Source organism: Gekko japonicus, unplaced genomic scaffold (genome assembly GCF_001447785.1).
Source record: "Gekko japonicus isolate JY-2015 unplaced genomic scaffold, Gekko_japonicus_V1.1 scaffold162, whole genome shotgun sequence".
NCBI classification, from domain to species: Eukaryota; Metazoa; Chordata; class Lepidosauria; order Squamata; family Gekkonidae; genus Gekko; species Gekko japonicus.
In genome coordinates this window covers 2032490-2054698 of record NW_015176456.1, presented here as the reverse complement: position 1 = coordinate 2054698, position 22209 = coordinate 2032490, and the positions used below count along the sequence as shown (strand labels likewise).

At 39.4% G+C, this 22209-nt stretch overlaps 1 protein-coding gene across 1 annotated transcript in view; it reads right to left on the bottom strand.

Annotated features, from left to right (window-relative positions):
• Positions 1–3333: 3333 nt before the first annotated feature.
• Positions 3334–22209, bottom strand: part of TBC1D5 (TBC1 domain family member 5) — a 271575-nt gene continuing 252699 nt past the window's right edge. The window contains exons 8-13 of the mRNA XM_015426945.1: positions 20816–20883; positions 17411–17513; positions 6745–6833; positions 4678–4728; positions 4508–4577; positions 3334–3510 (exon numbers count right to left, since the gene is read on the bottom strand). Coding sequence (XP_015282431.1) covers positions 3334–3510; positions 4508–4577; positions 4678–4728; positions 6745–6833; positions 17411–17513; positions 20816–20883 — 558 coding nt within the window. The remainder of the gene's footprint in view (positions 3511–4507; positions 4578–4677; positions 4729–6744; positions 6834–17410; positions 17514–20815; positions 20884–22209) is intronic.

The window sequence follows — 22209 nt, the reverse complement described above, 5'->3', positions numbered from 1 at the left end:
GTATTACAAATGGAAAAAGATCCAGGCGATTTACTTATTACCATATTACTATGGTGCATTTTAACTGTTTTGCTATATTATTGATAAACTAGTTCACACAATTAAGATTCAGATGAAATTTTGTTAATGTTACAGTATACTGACAGATTTCAATCAGCTGTGCGCTCATCTGCATTCAAGGTTCCAAACAGGAAGGATTCGTTTAGTGTTCACACACTATAACCAATGCTCCCTTCTAAGCTGTGGAGTCTTGTGAGCAAAAATTCTACTTTGTGAGCTACTGGTATTAAAGTTGTGAGTGAACGATTTGGCTACTGCATAAATTAGTTTGCTCTGGAACCATCCTTCCTGAGCAAACACAAAAATGTATGAGCCAGAGGCTAAAAAACTGTGAGCTAGCTCACACTAACTCAGCTTAGAGGGAACACTGCCTATAACTTTTCATGTCTCAATTTTTTTGAATATGCTCTTGGACAGCAACTAGTGGCCTATGGACCAACTTCATCCCAGAGATGACCATCAGTCTTCTTATTGATCAATGTCACCTCCTCATAGCCACTGAATGATTATATAACTAGTAAATACTCTCTAGTTTCTTTTTTGTAGTTCATTTCCAGTCTTTCAGCATAGGAAAGAACACGTGGGCATAATTTCCTATTACCAGTCAGTTTCTATATTTAAGATTTTAATTAATTTAAATACAGAATGGGCAGATTTTAGAGTTTATTATATTTTAAATTTAATTCAAATTCCAGTGCTGTAAGTTGTCTTAATTTGTATATTGTTTAAATTTAAATTTTAAATTGTAATGGCCATTGGCTACACAATAAATTTTACTACTACTACTACCACTACTACTACCACCACCACCACCACCACCACTACCAGTCAGTTATCAAAAAATTGACAATGATAATTAGTTTGCTGTCCAACAAATATTCTCTTGTTCTATTTCCCTGTTGCTACTGTGATGGCGTTCATATAGTACTTTTTTGCAGTGCTCCAAAGGGAATAATACAGGGCTGTGAAAGCATGAAAGACTGCAGAGGAAGCACATGAATGAAGAGAGCTAGCTGGCTATACTGGTGTCAGCAACAGATCTGTTCCCTTGGCTAGTCACAAGACCAACTGAGCAGATGTCACCCACACATATAGTAATTGTTATAATCAATTGTAGTATCCAGGGGCAAAACAATGGAAAATAAATACTATAACTGAGTAACAGAAGAATCCATCCAGGGTTCTGTTGCACTAGTGGTGGAACCCACCTCCAGCACAAGGAGACTTTCACTGGTGGAACACACCTCTTGCATCAGAGAAAGCAACCTTGCACTGGATGAAGACGCCAACATTTAATGGGACAAAACCTTTGGAACCAATCCCTAATACTTTGGGATTTGTCATCACTGTATCTTGATCAAACTTTTTATCTTAGCATTATAGTTCTGCTACAAACAACATCACTTTACTCTGCTCTGGTTAGACCTCACCTAAAGTATTGAGTTCACTTTTGGGCACCACAATTTAAGAAGGATATAGACAAGCTGGAACATGTCCAGACGAGGGCAACAAAGATGGTGAAGGGTCTGAAAACTGAGTCCTATGAGAAAAGGTTGAAGGAGCTGGGTATGTTTAGTTCGGAGAGGAGATGACTGAGAGGTGATATGTACTTGAAGGACTGTCATATAGAGGATGGTGCAGAGTTGTTTTCTGTTGCCCCAGAAGTTAGGACCAGAACCAACAGGTTGAAATTAAATCAGAAGAGTTTTCAGAACTTCCTATTTGATGCAACAGAAAGAAATTCCTGATACTATAGATCTGTTACATTTAGGATGAGACAATTAATAGTGTACCAATGACTGTTAAGATTAATAGATGTATGGAATACATATGACATATGTGGTGATCTGTTATAATTGGTATTGTATTTTGTTACTGAGATTGTTGTTTATGTACACTCGATTGGAAAATCCTGTATTTATTGTCTACTGCAATTTTTTATATTTTAATAAAATGTAATTTTTTAAAAAGGAAGAACTTCCTGACAGTTAAAGCAGTTCCTCAGTGGAACAGGCTTCCTCAGGAGGTGATGGGCTCTCCTTCTTTGAAGGTTTTCAAACAGAGGCTAGATGGCCATCTGTCAGCAATGGTGACTCTCTGAAGTTAGGCAGTTCATGAGAGAGAGAGCAGGAAGGGTTCCATCCAGTCCTTACATGTCTGTGTCATTTTTAAAACTTGTTAAAGTACTATTAATGCCTTACTTCTACGTAACTTCTGGCAAGTCTGATTTTCATTCTAATGATGTACATGTAGCATTTTCTGAAGCAATGTTTATTACATCATTATTTGTACCCTATTCTTACTAGTCTCTGTAAAGACAAGCCTGAGCACAATGTTTATAGTATTTGCAATCCCATATTTTACTTTCAAATAACACTATAAAACTTTGATATTTGTCAGAAAAATACATTATTTTATTCTAAACAAGGAATACATTACCGGCCATTAACCACACGTAAGGGATGCAATCTATGTTCATTTATATTTGTTAGGGTGCTTTATTTGCAAAATTTTGAATATGAACACTATCTAATAGTTAATGCAGCCATCTGTACTTCTTTGCCGGGGGATAGGCAGTGAGCAAGGTGAATTTGTATGCTTCAAAAGAACACAGCTGGCTGATGTTAGAATTTCTTCTTTGCACACTTCCAACAATTATTTGCTAAGAAACAACTGAAGAAGGACACCTCAAAAAAAGAGGCAGCTTCATACACTTAAAACCAGCACATTCTTCTCATTCGGTGGGAAGAATCTAATCATTCCCGCTTGGCACTGAACCACCAAGTTAATAACATATGCAAAAAGTAAGAGATTGTTGCTAAACAGCTATGACTTTTATGGTTTCCTAATAAAATTTTCTACTCTAGGTCTATGGGAAATCACATGTCCATTACCACAGTTACAAAACCACTGTAGGAGCAGATTTATATAGAGATGGAGGAAAGTAGGTGGGCAAATAATTTTGCTGAAGTGAGATTCATGGTCCTCTCTGACAGAGACATTAATTTCAGAACACATTTAGAAATCTCCATCCGAGAGAGGTATGCATGACTCACATTATAACAGACACAGAAGTTACTTGTATTTCTTCTTGCATAGCTTCTTGGTAACATGTGGAGCAGCTCCCAGAGGCATGCAACAGTTTATGAGCTGAAGGGAAGGTAACACGACAAATGCATGCACACAATGATGGAAAGGTGCTATCTTCAAAACCATACCTCATACTCAATTGCTTAAATTTATGGTATTTAATAATTAAAATAAGCCAAACACTTACAGTCCATAAATCTGTGGTGCGATCTCTAGTCTGTTCAAATGCATGTAGAGTTCCGTATCATGCTTCTTTAGCAAATGATCTTGAATCTGGTTTACTTTTCCGACAATAGCAATTGATGGACCTAAATCTTGTGGTCTTGCAAATGGGATAGGTGTCATCATTGTGTCTTTCTCCTGGAGAAAATAAGGAAATATGGAGAAATATGAAAATATATAATTAAAAGGTTACTAGATAGCATTCCAAGACTAAAGCCCACTAGGAGTAACAATGTTTACTTACAAATTGCTGAAATATAAATACTGCAATATGTCCAGCAGCCGACTTTTCTTACAGATAAAAAAGAACTGTCTGCAAATTTAATTATGATTCCAGAGTATGATACAGCTTGGTTGTAGGTATTCTTTTAAAATTAATTACTCATAAAAAACTCCAACACAAAGAAGAGGCAAACCCTCCACTTTGCAGATATCATAAGGTGTTACAAAATCCAATTTTCCAGTTAAAAGATGGGATTCTCTATCAATCTTGCCAACAAGTCCCTATGGGGAGAAAGGTGAGTCGAAACCATTTTCAAATAAATAAATATACCTCATATTTATCCTGCCTTTTCTTCAAATACCTCAGGGTAGTTCACATGCTTCACATTCCCTACCACAATTTTATCCCTACAAAAACCTTGTGAAATAGGTTAGGCTGAGAGTGAGTGACCGGATCAAGGGCACTAAGTGAAACTCATGCCTCAGTGGAGACTTGAACTCAGTCCTAATCTGACATTCTAACTAGTCTACCACACTGGTTATCCAGGTAGCAGGATCTTATAGTCCATTTTTGTTATTACTTAACTACTTTTATCAGATCTCTAACAAGCTAGTTCTCTAGTGTTTTTGCTACAGATAATCACATGGTCACTGTTCTAGTGTGATAGAATAGCCAACAAATAATAGTACACTAGAAAATAAAAAAGGTTATGATGGAAAAGATTTCCTGTCCACACAAGTCAGTTTTGTCAAATTGTGAAGTAGTTCAAGAAAATACCCTTCAAACACTCTTCTAAAACTTTCTTTAGAAATGTTAATTCCAGCATCCGTTCTAATCCAATAAACTATTAATAACCATATTTGATTACTTAGAAACAGCAAAACCTTTAATGGTTCTTAAATCAGTATTTACCTTTTGACCATCATGCTCATAGGTTGAAAACCAGTGTCCTGCTGTTTTCATAAGATGGATAAACATGGCACTGAAGAGAAATAATTTTTTTTGTTAAGCATGATTATGCCAATAACAACAATGGCAAAAGATATATAGTGTAAAAAGAAAATGAAATTCTTGAAACCTACTAGGCATCGTGCTCTAGGTATTCAGGGTTCAAGAGAACTTTTGTTTCTTCACTGTTAAATATAAAATCCATATCATATCAAAGATTATTTCTGGTACATTTTTAAGCAAAGTTATATTAGAACCATAAGTAAGTAAAACTAGGCTTTATAATTAAAGAGAGTAACTCCACTGAAGACAAATGAAGTCCTTACTCTCTCTAAAGATCAAAAACAAATTAGCTGCCTTGTCTGCACTACAATGAAGTAACCATCTAATTATTCCAAATAACAAATTACTGAATGCCACAATGTATTATTTGAATATGCTTGATCCACAATAATTGATCACTCTACAATCTATCACTGTTTGTTGAAAACAAAAAAAAAGTATGGTTACTGGTCAAATACAGAATATCAAAACAGTAATTTATTTTAATAGAATCTATTTTTAACCAATGTTAGCCGCAATTAATCAGTGACAACACCTCTTATCCATTTTCTTCTCTGGCTAGAGCTATAGTAGAGAAGAGGGATACTCTGCACAATACACAGTTACTTTGAGCAATATGACATTTTCTTCTTAATATATGCTCTTTACATTGCCCAGTATCCAAAAGAGCTGTGTATGGAACACCGTACACAAATGACGTTGTCTTAACTTTACCCTAGGTTCTCCAAAAAGCTGCTCCTGGAGGCTGGGGGAACATGAAGCCCTGGTATATAATATGCAATACCTTGGATTTACATAAGGGTTGCCAGTTCTGGGTTGGAAAAGTCCTGTAGATTTGGAGATAGATCCTGGGGATAGTGTGGTTTTGGGAGAAGAGGAATAAAATACCACGGAGGGATAAAATACTAAGCAGCCATTTCCTCCAGGGGAACTGATTCCTGTAACCTGAAGAGCAGCTTTAATTGCGGGAGATATCTAGGCCCTAACCTATGTGGAAGTGCCTCCAGTTTATGGAGGGGGTTGCATAGTGATTAGCACTCTGAAAGCTGATAGTAATAATAATTTAGCAGTGCATTAATTCATTCATTCAGCAGTGGAAAAACAAGTGCAGATTCTTGTCATCTCTCATGGGTATTGTCCTTTCAATACAGTACGCTTTAATTCAGAAAAAATGGTCTAGGTACAGAAGTGGAATAACCTTCCTAGACTAGAACGACTGGATAGAAAATGAATTCACGTTCTATTCCTGTAAGGAAAGTTCTGTATTGAGGACTGCAAAGAGAAACCATGTTGTAAAAAGGGCAATGGGATTTTAAATGCTACTAGATACCGAGACTGACCATAGCAGGATTACCACAAAACTTGTGGAGCCACACAAAACCGACCCAACAGGCAAGAAAAACCTAAAAGCTTTAATTGCAAGGCAGAACAATGAAAACATTTACATGCCATTTACCACCTAATTCTTTATTGGAATATTTATGTACTCATGATTTGTAAGAAATGAAGATACATGCTTGAACATACTAGTCAGTACCTGCCAACAAAACATCTTTCCTTTGCATTTATTACCACTGTAGGGATGGAAATGACCATGAAAAAAGCTGAAAGGTTTAAAGGCAACGAGATTCTGCATTGGCTTTTCCCTCTATTGTTTTATGAAACTCACATTGGAACAGAAATTCCTCTCTGCATCGCATGCTACTTTCACTTCCTTCGATCATCAGATTTTATGGTAGCCTCCACACTCCATGTCGCTTTCACTTTCTTTGATAATTGGGTTTTATTGTACCTTCTGCCATTTATGGCCATTTTATGGCTGTTCGGGGATGACTTTGCAGTCAGTATGGCATTGCCCCAAGGTATTTCAATGTGGTTTCCAGCTGCACTTTTTCATCCCAGTTGAGAAAATGTGGAGCGAATGGTAGATGCAGAATCACCCCCAGCCTACTTCTTTAGTTCTAACATTTGAACAGGGCCTAATACTCCAATACCAACATGTGTGGCTGTTTATTTGCTGTTGCATCATCCTTGCAACATCATGACTTTTGACAACTATCACTACATTACAAACGACGTTAGTTAGTTGCAGCTTTCAGGATCAATACACTAAAAAATGGAGAAACAAGGCAGCCTACCTTGGTTGTGCAGCTTCATTTGCATGTAGAAAAGCCTGGTGGTCACAATGAAGAATGAATACGATAGGTGCTAAGAGTTCATGCATGCCCTACAATTAGGAAAAAACAAACCCAAAATTTTATTTCAAGTGTCAGGAATGTTTCAACTCTGCACCTAATGAGCCGGTAAATATCACTGTAGCATAAAAATGATTAACAATCCAATGGTTTTACTGTAAATTACAGTAAAACCAAGTGTTTACTGTCCTATAAAGTACAGACAAGAAATTCATCCCATTTTTTAAACAGAAAGATGTCAATACATCACAATTCATTGCTCAGCAGCTTCACCAAGATCTATATGAAGAATTATTATTTTACGTAAAAAGGGCAGCTATAAGGTACTTGTTTAACAGACAACTAAGGATAAAAAAGTCATTTCATTTTTTAAGGATAAAAGGATTATTAGAAACAGCTGGCAAGTAAAAAGCCATTTACATCCTAGAATACAGACCTAAAAGGAAAGGCATCTAACCCAATGACAATCAACCAAAAGTGGGAATTCAACATCTACATTCTTAGTGCATTTGATTGTACCATCTGGCATACACTGGATCACAAGTAAAAGAAAGTTTGTACTTTCTCACAGAGTATGGTTGTCACACACACCCGATAGGGGTGGGGGTTTACCAGCTTTTAGGCCCCCCAATCTACTGCTGCCAAGAAAGCCAGAGGGGGGAGCCCTGCCCCCAAACAGTCCTGTCCGTGCCCGGCACAATGACATCACCATAGAGTTTTTTCTCAAATGCTAAAACACCCCCCGCAACATGCCCTGCAAGATGACGTCACTTCCAAATGATGTCATTGTGGTGTGTGCACTTCACATGCGTGCCAAAAAACCCCAAAGAAGAGGACCCCCCCCGCTGGCAGCCAGGTAAGACCTGGCAACCCTACCACAGAGGGTGTTAAGAAATCTTTATGTTATGTACGTGGACCGCCACCAGGGGTCCGCGGCACATGCAGGAGCTTGGCTCCTGGAACAAAGGAAACTTTGGATCCTGGTTTTCCCCAGCCCCAACCAATAGCCACGGCGGGACATTCAAACCCTCCAATGGGAATGGGGGGTGCTGGGTGGATATGTATATAGTTGGCCCTGTCGGGCCGTTAGAGTTAGTCTTAGTTGGAGTGAAGTACAATAAACGTGTGCAAAAGCATGTCGTCGACCGAGTCCTCCATGCAGCGAACCCAGTACTTTACACTTTACTAATAAAAAAGTTGCATATTACAAGAATAAGGAAAACTAATAATCAAATTCCTTGTAATGTCAGATATGATAACTAAAAAAACCTAGCCTGTTAGGTATATATGACAGAAGGGTCTTCCTTTTCTGTTTATGCTGTTTCTATGTTGTTCTATAGTGTTATTCTACTGCATTGCTGGTTTCAGTACTTTTGGTCTTCTGCAACACAATTCTATGCAGTTATTCCAGTCTAAGGGCCAAACTAGATGATACTGCGTCCCTGATTCTGCCATAGGGACATGACACCATTTTAGAGCCTTTAAAAAAAAACAAAAAAACCCCTTTCACAATGGTGCCATTTCCTTGTGGTGGACTCGGAGACGTTATACTGTAGTTTGTTCCAAAACCTGTTTTCAAGAGGAATACACTGGAAGAACTCAACATGAGATTGTACTGTTAGTCTTGGGCTGTGATCTTAAGTTTTATGCTGCTCTATTGCTGATATAATCTTGCACAGGTGGTGTATCAATACATCTAATAAATAAATACACTTTGTAACAGCTATTGTGACATATTACATCCATCTGTATTACCTAAAAGACAGCCAAAATACTGAAATAACTAAACCAGAGGTCTGTGACTACTCTGTACACCAGGTTTCCCCAACTTTGTTGTGCCTGTGAACACTTTCTGAGAAATGGTATGAAGCCCAACAGAAAGCCATGGAGGCAATTTCAATAATTTTGGGAGGTTTCAAGCCTATGATGGGAACACTTGCTTTCAATTTGGTGCTCTTTGCAGACCCAAAGACTATGTATGCCCCCTGGGCTCCTCTGAGGTACCTCCTGTTAGGTAAAAGAAAGACAGGGTTGGCTTTTTGGTTTGAAGAGGTATTTTGGGGGGAAAGAATGTAGGCACCTGAGAACATTTGTCAGCACCATGGTACCCATGGGCACCACACTAAGGATCATAGCCACACACAAATGTACTGGGGGGAGTTAAAAACATATTTTTGCTCAAGGAACAGGGTTTTTCTTCACCTGCCAGGGAACATTCAGGAAAGGTATATGAAATGAGGCTGCAGCTGAAAGAGGGAATCCACAAAAATCACAAACTCCTTGTACAAACATAAGTGCCTTCCATTAATGCAAGCAAGGATTGAGATGCAACCAGATGTTTCCATTCTATTTCCATCAAGTATTATTTTGAAAAAAGTACGGTCTTTTATGACTATTTGCTTTTGGTGCTAATATTTGCATATAATCAAATTGATCTCTGTCCACAATATAAAGTGTAGCAACAGTGGTGGTCAATTTCTAGCCATTTTAATTTTGTCATTGGTTTGCACTATGAAATGTTTCCCCTTGAGTATAAAAAAGTAGTTTAAACTTTCCCTGAATATTGCTCATGCCTATACTTGCAGGCTCAGTTGTAAAACAATGTCTTGAGGTCATATTGGAAAGACCACTTACAAACAGATAAGCTGAGTATGTAGGATAAGACCTTCAAAGGAAAATCAATAACTATTGGCTACCTAACTCCTATAATCCTCTTGAGAATCCCTATGTTGTTAATAAAACAAAGCTTGGACTCTGCAGAAACTGGTGGGCTACTGTTCACTAGTGATTAGGTCAAACGATCAGGTATATTGGAAGCCTTCCAGCTTTGATTTGCTGTTCACTCAAAATCCCACACTGCTATTTTGTTATGTAGGTTGTTTTGGAAATAAATGTTCAGTGCAAGTGTAGAAACTCCTCTGTCCCTTTAGGCAATGCCTGCCCTTGAACATATTTGAAACCTAAATTCTTCAGCAGAGGCTAATCTTTCTGAGTGGGCAAGGAATCTGCCAGGCCTCCATTGCCAACAAATGACTGGGAGAAGAGAGAAGCTATGGCTTCATGAATAGAAGAAGTTTTAACTAGCATTAATGCCACTGTCCACCTTTAGCTGTACACACAAAAGACAGGGCTGTGAATTAGAATCCTGATTACTTGAGAGTGTGATGCTTGGGGGCTAGCATACATACCAGCCATGAATAGCAGCTGCAACCACCAGTAGAGTTTGATTAAGTGAACTCTTGTGTCCTATAATATTCAGCTACTATACTGTCAACTATTGATGGACCACAATATATGGTAAGTGAATAACATACTGGATAATGTTAATTTTGAATAGTAAAGATAGGTGTGAAAAATAATGTTAAACATGGAAGAGACAGGGAAAGGGGGGGGCAAGAAGCTACAGTGAAAGCACAACGGCAAAAGAGAAATTGTATGGATTTGACTGTGAGACACAATAAATGATTCCCTTTCTTCCATTTTGCTATAAATTCTTGGTATAACTAATTGTTAAACTGCTTGGGCAAAGAAGTTTGGTTTGGAAAAAGGAACTGTCAGTTAAATTTTGCTTTCAGATACAACCAGATCTCACATATTTAATTTTAACATGATTTCTTAGAGTACAAGGACAACAAAGGATCTTTCAAATATAAAGCTGCAGCACTGACAATGCTACTACTAAAAGGATAGTATACAAACACATTTGTTGGTCACAAAATATACAGACCGTCTGCTATTCAAATATAATATTGAATAAAAGTATTCTGACATTGTTCATTGTTTTATCTACACGAACAATGCCCTACGTAAAGGTTTAGCAACTGGTGATGTATAACATTTCCAAGCCTTTAAAAGTACTTTCCAAAGACTGCTTCATAAATAATGGCCAGAACCACGTGGAACTGAAGACTCACCATGCAAATATTTATTTATTTTTATTTAAATATTTATTTATTTAAATAGGTTGAACCATGAGGAAAGGAGCTTTCAAACACTGTTATTATTGTCAAATGTTACAAAATGGAAGTTATATTCAATAGTTTTCCATGCGGAGAACATAACTTTTTGAACTGATCCTATATATGAACCCATTCAGGGTTAACAGTACCATTAAATTAACCATTTGTACTAGAAAGAGGCTAATGGCTGTGCATAGGATGGCCCCAGCACTGTTCTGTTGTATGTCAGTACCAGCAGTGTGTTGGCCCTATGTCCCCGACCCTCTCTTCTGATGGTTAACAACAAACAGTCTTTCCAAAACCCTTGACAGAAGTGGACAGGAGCAACATTTGGGAGCTACACTTCAGGCTAAGTGGTTTGCTTCAGTGTAAATCATGCTGTGCAACAAGAAACAATTCATTATTAGTTATCCAGAAAATCTTGAATGCAAAGAGGATACTAAATTGTGCACCATTATTTAACCATGTAAAGAAGACTGCTGTGTCATTAGGCTTTTTTTCAGGATACTGATACAAGTGATACAAGTCAGGAAGATTATATCTGTAAATGACTGGAACATTCCACTTGTAAGGAAGTAATTTCTTGATGACATTAAAATACTATAAACATAAATTATTTTTATTTATTTTAATTCACTTATACCACAACTTTCTGCCCAGCGGGGACCCGAGGCAACTTACTTTCTCCTTTCCTCCATTTTATCCTCACAGGCCCCAGTCACACCGGCTGGATATCGCGGGGGGGGGGGCGTGGCTGTTTGCCCCGGAGCGAACTACTGCGCGGCAGCCGGATCAAAAGTCCCGCCTGACGTCCAATGGTTGGGGGGAGGTGCCGATCATACCTCACTCCTGCGGCACGGCAAAGAAGCGGCGCCGCGGAGGTTGTGTTGGTTTTTTTAACCTAAGTGTTCGCATGCGCAGTTGGGTGCTTGTGTGCACCCGTGGAGACTTGACAAAAAAAACTTTTTGCAATGGGACTTGGGCGGGCGCCGAATGCCATGAGCTAACACCGGAAACGTGATCTGACGCCCACCCTTGCCCCGCGCTTTCCGGAAACTAGTACCTCGGAGGTTCTAGTTTTTTACAGCGCATCTTCGGAGTGAAGCCTTGGGTGAGCCACGGGAGCTCTACGCTTCCCAGATGTGGCGGTGAGATCACGCCCGGAAAATCCGCCTATCTTCCGTCTCACTAGCATGCCTAATGCTCTGTGTGACCGGGGTCACAATGACCCTGTGATGTAGGTTAGGCTTAGAGAGTGCAGCTGGCCCAAGGTCACTGTAAGCTTTCATGGCATGATTAGGGATTCCAACCTGGGTCTCCTAGATACTAGTCAAACACTCTCCCAGATACTAGCCCAAAACCACACTAGCTTATCTAAAACAAGATAGGTGAATAAAGACAATGAAGACAACTTGAGGCTCCAATGAATAACAAAAGAAAATATCTAAGAGCTAATATCAGGAAATTCAGCAGCACTTCAGCATGCTTGCTATTGCAGTTAATAATTGTTAGTTCACAATACAGGTAGTGAAATATCTAGTGTTTCTTCAGCCCTTTTAGCCCCAGATCAACAATCTGCTAAAATTACTGCATTGTGGAAATGACACTATTGGAAAACTGAGGTGAAAAAAGTTTTTCCTGTTAACAGCCTGTAGGCTCACAAAATTGAACCTGTTCTTTTATCTGCCTATGTTCATTTAGCCCACCAAGCAGTCTTTATTAAAGCGGAGGCACCAGGCAGTCAAAGTTCATTAATACCATTTATATAATCTCTCCAGTTTCAATTAACTCAGCAAGACATTCTACTACATGATAACAGTCTCATTAATTCAATAAAATCCCATAACTATTAACAATATGGTCTATGTTAAACGGGGTGTCACCTAGTACAAAATAATAGCGTTAACAGCTTGTGAGGAACTCAACTTTTTTTTTTAATTGATCCAACTAAATACTCCATCCTTGTGAAAGAAGGTATTATTTCCCTGTAAAGAACTAAGACTTTTAGCATAAGCAGGGGACAGTTAAGAGGGGAATTCTTGTTAAACAAATTACTCAAAGTGTGAGACTTTTAAAAAATCAATCATTTTCTGTTTTCAAGCAACAGTACTACAGTCCCTGAAAATAAGGAGGCCACATAACTGGTTAAGGGGGTTTGTTTTACCACTTACAAGAAATAGCCCTAACCCATATCAACATGCAGGACAAGGTGATTAGACCCAAATAAGTAGGGCCCAGACAATACATGACAGATCATAAAAATGCTTCCTAACTTAGCATCTTTTCATATAATTTCCATATACTCACAAAAGCACTGTCTGCTCAGGCAGCAGAATAGAACTAGGATGGACTTGTGCTTGACATGCAAGGAATACAGACCTGCCCAGGCACAGGAGTAATCAACACAGGTCTTTCACCATGTGCCCCGATCATCTGAAGTACTGTGGAAAGTTACAACAGATAGAGGACTCTTCTGTAGAGTAGCACTTTACACCTTCCCTAGGAAAGTTTGCTTGGCCCCATATTTTTTTTATATTCTATCATGTGCTGAAGATGGTTCTTATGAAGATTTTTGCTAGTTATACTACTGAACTGTAGCAAATGGTCTGATTTGAAGGCTGACAATGTATTTAGTAGTAAAAAGAAAAATGGGAGTCTGCCTTTCAATTTATTTTAAATCCTTTTTTTTTTTTTTTGCTTCTGGTTAAGTGGACATTTTTAAAGTTTGGGCTATCTTTAATATTCTTTTTTTAAAAAAATTTGTAACTCACCCAGAGGACCTGTATTTCTAATGGAAGGGCAGGATATAAATGTTTTTAGTAAGTAAGTAGAAAAGCTGCCATAGCATATTCTGGAAACAAACCTTCCCTTTTCAGTGACAACTAGGTGTGGCTGATCTTTACACCAACATTAAAATATATTTATTTACTATCATGAAACAGTTATGTTGGGAGACAGCTGAGTTGTATTTCTAGCCTGCTGTCTTTCTTTCTAAAGTAACTAGCAGTAAAGCCCGTTGTGGAAATAAATACAACGGGATCTAGAAAGAGGCTCTGGGGGAGTGCTCTGGCTTTGGGCAAACAGTGTCATTTTGCTGTGGTGACCTCAGCAGGGTATAATGACAGAGTCCACTGTTTTCTCCAGAGGAACTGATCTCTGCTCCCTGAGGAGTAGTTGTAATTTTGAGTGATCTGTAGCCCTCGCCTGGAGATTGGCAACAATTGTTACCCAGGATGAAATGGCTGGTTTGGAGGGTGGAGTCTATGGCATTCTACCTGTCTGAGGTCCCACCCCTCCGCAAACCCCACCCTCTCCAGGCTCCACCCCTCAAATCCCCAGGAATTTGCCAGCCTGGAGTTGGCAACCCCATCTCCTTCCCAGCTAACCATCAACCTACTATTATCTGCCCCTTTGACTTCAGCTGACGTCCGCCCTCCCTTCTGCAGAGCAATTGTAATTTTGAGCGGTCTCCAGCCCTCACCTGGAGATTGGCAACAATGGTTCCCCATGAGGGACTGAGTGGTTTGGAGGGTGGAGTCTATGGCATTGTACCTGTCTGAGGTCCCACATAATGTCATATGGTCTACCCTCCAAAGCAGCCATTTTCTCCAGGGGAAACTGATCTCTGTCATCTGGAGATCAATTGTAGCAGTGGGAGATCTCCAGGTCCCACCTGGAGATTGGCAACCCTAGGGGAAAGTCAGCTGCACAGCAGGGGGTTGAAGAGAATGGTTTGATGGGTGCTGGGCCAAGATTGGCAACAATAGTTCCCCAGGAGCAAATAGCTGGGTTGGAGGGTGGAGTCTATGGCACTGTAACCTGTCTGATGTCCCCCTCTCCGGCCTCCACTCCTCAAATCTCCAGGATTTTCCATACCTAAAGCTGGCAACTTTATTTCCTCCCCTCTCAGTAGCCTCTTATTTTGCCTTAAATTGGTTTTGATGCCAGCAGAGTGAGAAAATGCCAGAGGCTCTGGGTGGGTGCCTCATCGTAAATGCACCAAACAATTCCTAAAGATTTGCCAAAACACTACTCTGTCGACAAATTGCAGCACTTTGAATTAGCACCAGAGCTTTAAGAGCTCTCCAGCTGTCACCTGGAGACTGGCAACAGCTTGTTTGGAGGGTGGGGAGTATGGCATTGTATCTGTCTGAGGTCCTCCTCTTTCTCTTCCTCCTCCTCCTCCTCAGACCCCACCCTCAGCAGGCTTCATCCCTAAAATATCCTGGAATTTTCCAACCTGGAGTTGGCAACCCTATGTCCCCCCCCAGCCTCTGCCTAGAGAAAGGGCAGTCTTTCCCTGCAGTGGGAACCAAAGCAGCTGTCATCATTCTCCTCTCCCCCTATGAGGTATGTTAAGGTTGAAAGTGTGTGAATGGTCCATAATCCCCCAGGCAGCTTTTAAAACATGATCCTGGGACCTACACACCACCAGACATTCCAACTGCCTTGCGGGGGGGGGAGTATGAGATGTGGAACGGAGTGAAGTCCAATCAGCTTCCATATGCAAAAGACCTTGAAGGTTCCATATGCAACTGACATTCCAACTGCCTTGCGGGGAGGGGGGTGAGTTTGAGGTGTGGAATGCAGTGAAGTCCAATCAGCTTCCATATGCAAAAGACCTTGAAACGCTGGGCGGGACTGCACAAAGCAGCCAGTCAACCCAGCCAGTGTCTTCTGACTGACAGTTCAAGCGTCCATACACTAAAGGAGTGCATTTTAGAACTTTGGCACCCACTATTCAATTATATATAAGAAGAGATATGGCAAGGTAAGCACTCTCATGGAGCTGCGGTGGCTCAAGTGGTTAAGACGCTGAACTGCAGGCTGTGGAAGGTCAGTAGTTCAGCAGTTCGAGACCCGAGTTGCCGCATGACGGAGTGAGCTCCCGTCTCTAGTTCCAGTTCCTGCCAGCCTAGCAGTTTGAAAGCAAGAAATTGCAAGTAGATAAATAGGTACCACTTTGGTGGGAAGGTAACAGCATTCCGTGTGCCTTGGTGTTTAGTCATGCCGGCCACATGACCACGGAAATGTCTTCGGACAGCGCTGGCTCTTCGGCTTTGAAACGGAGATGAGCACTGCAATCTTAGAGTCGGACTCGACTGGCTTTCGAGCAAGGGAACCTTTACCTTTACCTTTTTAAGCACTCTCATGTGGGACAACAACACAGGCCAATACAGAGCCACCAAATAAGAATACAAACAACCTCATAAAATGAAATGTGAATCAATTTTTTTAATGTCAGACATTGCTTGTGTTTGTAAACAACAACAGCAAAAAGAACATGCTAGACTTAAATTCCTGTACAGAAATCAGACATTGTGTTACTGATCGCTTCTTAAAAGTCTGGTCTTTCTTCCCCTTTTTGACTCAACTAAAATATTTAAAAGCTAAGAATGTAACTACATATCACATGCGACACAGTGATGCTACGAAAATGGTGCCCAGTAAGAGAGTATACAATACATGACATGATGTTATAACTTTGTGCATTTCTCCACACACATATCACTGGCTCTACTATATGTCATAACACGGGATAAGTGTTCTGAGAGGTTACAGAGGAGAATTCAATAGAGGAGTGCAGTTTTCAGTGGCATACCCAGCTGTGCAACATATTGTTTGCCACAATTCTCAAATAACATTTAGTCAGGTACAAAATATGGCTCTTTTGAGTGCTCAGCAAATTTGAACTCTCCCAGAATAAAGTAACTGTGCCAGTTATGCATAATAGGTTTTCTTTTTAAAACCATGTAAAATATCTACTGAAAGGTCCTTTGTGTCACAGAACAGTTGGAAACAGACGTGTGTCAAGCAAAGCCAGTCGCCTCTACTCATCATACTATTTAGCCTCTTCCTGTGAATAGAACTATCTTTGTTTCTCTAAGGACTACAAGCTACTTGCATAAACTCCAGCACAGACTTCTTGAATGGTATCTCAAGACTGACAAAATACCTTCAGAATGCACATAAAGCTTGAAAGCTTTTCTGCTTTCAGCAATGTAAGACTTTCTAATAAAAATATCACCTGAATTCTCTTGTAACTCTGTTGGCATAGCACATGCAGAGATTTGAAAAACCATTTCTCTTTCTCTAGTACAGGAAGATATTAGAGAACATTCTTCCTTGAAATCCTAATGGCATATCAACCAGTAAAAATATTTTAACCTGCTAGTATCAAATGTACCATTTTTTCTTGTTACATATATGGATAAAGTGGCAATAATGTATGTTTTACTTTGTTTGAGTACCTCTAACATCTAGGGGAATGTACACAAGATAAATATTTGTATACTTGGTACATATATTTGCAGTTTATGAAATATAGACTAAAAGGCTTTTATTAGTTAAATTACAATAAAAAGTTTTTTTAAAAAAACTTTTAAGAAGTTAGAAAATAAGATTTAGAGGCACTAAAGAAAACAATCTGAGGGAACGTCTTACCTTTGTGGGAAGCATATGTGCATGAATGGCTTGTTTTCTTTACCACAGAGTTAACAAGCAGTTCTTTGATTGCCTAAGCTTTAGCACACAACTTTGGAGATAATACAACCTACATTTTTGTTCAAATCAATTGTCAAACCGCGTGGGGGAAAAAATCCCCCCAAATTTTGAGGCAATGGATACCACCTGTATGCTGGTTTCATTACCTGTTTATAAAGTAACTGCTCATTTTCCCGAGCATAACAGAAGAGAACATCTGTAAGAATCTTTCTCACATTCTCTTGCTGGAAATACTGCATTTCAGGAAACCTGAAGAAGAAAAATATAATTGATGTAGACCACAAAACTCACCAGTTTTAGTTTGTTGACTGATTATACAATAGGTTCTTTTAGCAGCCTGACCAGTTACTACTTTCTTTATTTTCAATTTAGTCTCTTTTTTTCTTTACATTTTGAGACCCTAAGACAAGGGTGTCAAACTCATTTGTTATTTGGGCCGGGCCATGTGTGTCATAAAATGTAATGCCAGGTAGCGGAGATATAAACTTTATAAAGGACACAAACACAAAGGTTTTGTTACTTAAAATTAAAACATGATTAAAACATTAGCACTCTTGTAATATTTTGTTTATTTAACAGTGTCTGATAACTGACACCTCTTGCTCTGAATTCTTGCATCAAAATGTCTATGCTGTTGCAATCCTGAGTATGTTGTTCAGGTGGGTATCTGTAAGCTGCAAACCTACGATGATACAGCAGCAGAAGAACTGGAAGAAGCAGCAGAAGATAGCCAGTTCCACTGCGGGCCTGACAGAAGCCCTCTGGGGGGCTGATCTGGCCCCTGGGCCACATGTTTGACACCCCTGCCCTAAGAAATACTATATTTATATTTTAAATAAAGTACTAGCTACCTTCTAAGGCTTATTTCCCACAAACTTCCCACAAACAATTTTTCAACACAAGAGATACTTGTATTTTTATGTGACTTGCATGAATTCAAATGGATGTGTAGCTAGGTTACACTTCCAGCAAGGTTACACTTCCAGTTTCCCAAGAATTTGTCTAAGACTAGGATCCTCCATGAAATCCCATTCACATTAGGCAGAAGAAAATTCAACTGATTGGGAGGAAATGCAGCATGGTATAGCCCAATCTCGTGAGATCTCAGAAGCTAAGCAAGGCCGGTACTTGGAAGGGAGACCATCAAGGAAGACAATGGCAAACTACTTCTGCTTCTCATTTGCCTTTAAAGCCCCTTGCTGGGGTTGCCCTAAGTTGGCTGTGACCTGATGGCAATTTACAACCAAACAAGTTCATCTGAAATCAATAGTACTTGTTTTTCACAACAGAGAGGCAGAAGGAACAGAAACAGCTTCCCACACTGTCACTCACTATCTTACACAATGCACACAAACTAAGATGCAGTGTTGCAAAATAGTTAATGACTTTTTCTGTAGGCATGCAGTGGTGGACAGTGGAAAGGGAAAAACTGAAAACTGCAGGAAGTATGATGTGATTAAATTTGAAGGATAACCCTGTCATCTGAAAACAGACAGTTTCCATTAACCAGCATTCTTTTAAAAAGAAGATCACATACCCAGCAAACCCATCATTCCATTTGCCAAAGTGAAAGCTGTTTGAAACCTATGTTCTTTTTACAATGGCACCATAACTAGCAGTATCCCAACCTTAATCCCCCATTTAGAACTTATTTATATAATCTTAAACACCCTGAACGGTTCCTATTTTTTAAAAAGTGCCATCTGTGAAAATTTACATCAAAGAACACTCAGATTTTAATTATACATCTAACAGCATAAATACATTTGAAAATACATCAGGGCATGGGCATACAAAATGAAGCAATAAAAGATATCAATATTTCCTATGCATTGTTTTGGTCTTTCCCATCCACCTACACTATGAAGGAAAACTGTGTCATATCGAACTCTGCATTTTAAAATCCATGAGAATCAAATTTGTATCCCAAAATTCAAAATGAGGATATGCTACACATAGAATAGTAATATGCTATATATTGTAACCAAATTTAATTGGAGTTACTTGATGCAATCACTCTTTTAACTCTTCCAAAATATTTTTCAGAATTGAGTTCTAGCTTTGGTAAGTTCCTTAACAGGAATGACATAAGGGCTAAAGATATTAAATAATACTCATTACGGTACTAAAGAACATCTTAAAAATGGAACTCTGACAGTAGGAATATGATACACAAAAATAGAAATGCTAAATTCCTCTCGATGAATGACAATTCTCACTAATTGCACGTCATTTTTTATTGATTAAGTGTTAAGAATTACAGAAAATCATCTGTTCAGTCTTGTATTATAAACATAATTTAGTCACAAGATGTCAGTTCCTCTTATTATTTTTTCCCTCCACACTGAAACTGTCTTTCAGAAAATCTAATGTAAAATCTCGTAATCCATAACAAACTCTCTTCAATGGCTCCAAGGTATCTTAAATACATATCTTAAATTAAATTAAATATCTCATCAAGGCCTCAAGCAAGACACACTTAAGACATCCCTTACTAATTGAGACTGTGGTATATACTTTCCCTCTTTTTCTTAAACCACCTAAAATCCTGTTGGGCAAGCCCTGTGCCCATATTCCACACTGAAAGAATTAATGTAATTCACCTACAAGACCTGATTCCATCAAAAAATGGCCTAGAAATTTTAAACTGAACAGATATCTAACTATATAGGCTGCATCTGGCCCACTAAACATCACAAAACCAACTCCAACATCAACTTATTTGGCTTCCTTGGAAGTAAATAGTTTTAGAAGGGCGTTCACCTTGGCAAGGAGTTCCGCACTCCCCTCTGCAGTGCTCGAAGGCAGGTATAAGAAATCCATTACCTAGAGAGGTTATACACTTGCCCATTAATGAAGGTTGAGTCCATTGAGCATATGTTCTTTTGTTGCCCATATTATAAGGAGGCTTGTTTGGAGATCATTACCCTGTTGCTGAATAAGATTCCTGGTTGCACAAATGAAGCCAGGCTTGATTGCCTTTTATTGATAAGAAACTTAAGATCTATCAAGTAGCTAGATTTTGTGTAATGATACTTAGGCTTTGGAAATTATATTTTAATTAGGTTTCAAAATTTAATCTTTTTATTTTGTATATTTTGCATTCTGTATGCAATTAAAAAACATAACTGTATGTATATACCTGGTCTATTGACCGTAATAATAATAAAGTAAAGTGACTCCAACTTGGGTCACATTATGAGAACACAAGACTCAGTGAAAAATGCAATAATGCTAGGAAAAGTAGAAGGTAGCAGGAAAAGAGGAAGGTCCAACATGAGATTGATTGACTCAATAGAGGAAGCCATGGCCTTCAGTTTGCAAGGCCCCAGCAAGACCATCAGTGATAAGATGTTCTGGAAGTCATTATAGGGTTGGAATGTCAGAATCTGATGGCACATAGCACACACAGACATTTGGTGAAACATGGGGCAAAAATGTAAAGATGTTGGTCAGCTGGATGTGACCTGTAAGCAAAAAGTTGGCTATTCAGATTGTACAACAGCTAGATCATGATACAAATTTTACAACTGTTTAACAGCACCACATACGTTCTTGTCACATCTTGTTCAATCATTCCCCGAAGTTCTTTGTCCTGAAAAAATTTGTTCCAGAGACTCTAGAAAACCAAAGGAGAATGGTGATGGCTTGTATACACATTGTACAAATTGTAAACATGATGCATTTATCAGGCTGGAACTAGGTGGTCTTAGTGAAGGTCACAGCTTGCAAATTTTTACACTTTTGATCAAATTTCATAAGGTAACAATAAATGGAATTAGAAATCACAATCTGAGAAAGTTACTAACATGCCACTGGAATCACAAAGTGGTGGGAATAATTCTATAGTAATAGTAGATTTTATCTGGGCCCTGGAGCTACTTACTGAAGTCTATATAAGCAGTGCATTAATAAAAGCAGAACACACACACACACAAAAAGAGAATATTCCATGGTAGAAACATCTGGTTAATAGACAAGTTCTAATTTTCAAATTGTTTATACGATAGCAAAGGCAGTTTATCTAGCACAGTGACAAACACAAAGTATATTTATTTTATATAAATAAGTATATGACATGATGTAGCAAAACCACACATCTGGTTTTCTTTTGCCTCATGGACCTTCTGAGAGCAATCCTAAGTAAGCCACCTCAGAACCTACTCAGGTCTATTCAATGGAGCTTATTCTCAGGAAAGCTGGGGCACCAGACTTACTTTGGGACCTGTTTGCAGCCCTGTCAGGGGTGGGGGGGAGGAAGCAACATGTTGGTTCAGGCTGGGGCCTGGACGGCGGGGCTAGGAAGCAAGCGGCAGGCCCTGTGTCTGTGTGGTGCTCTTCACCCACCAAGGCAATTAGGCATGGCCTGACGTGGCTGGTAGTGGTGAGCCCAACCAGGATTTAATGGCTCGCTGCATTGCACAGGCCTCAGTTGGCCTCATAGCTTTGCCTGTCCACCCTCCCTCTCTTTTATGCTTGTGTTGCATGTGTGTCTTTTCGGGTGTGATGTTTATGTTGGGATTTTGATTTTCCTGTTTCTGTTCCTTTTCTGTCACAACTGCATTGGCAGTAACAGCATGGGGCCAGATTTATTTTGGGGGAAAGGCAGACTGTGTGCCCATTTCCCCCAAATTTGAGGGATCCCCTTAAGGAATTTTGGGGTGAGGGCTTCAAAGGGCATGTCCAGTTTGGAGGCTGTCAAGGCACCCTCAATCTCAAGTGGCAGGGGAGTCCACACAGTAGCTACTGTCCACATGGAATCCAGCATCCTGCCATCCCCTGATAACCCTCCCCAGCAGGTGGGCTGGGGACAGGAGTGGGGTTTCTCATAAGCCGGCAGGCAGGTTGGCCGATGCCTGGATTTGTTAGCTCCATGCTGTGCCAAGGCTCTTGCAGCTGCGTTAAGCTATAAAGTTGTGGCCATTTTCAAATCCAGAAGGTTGTG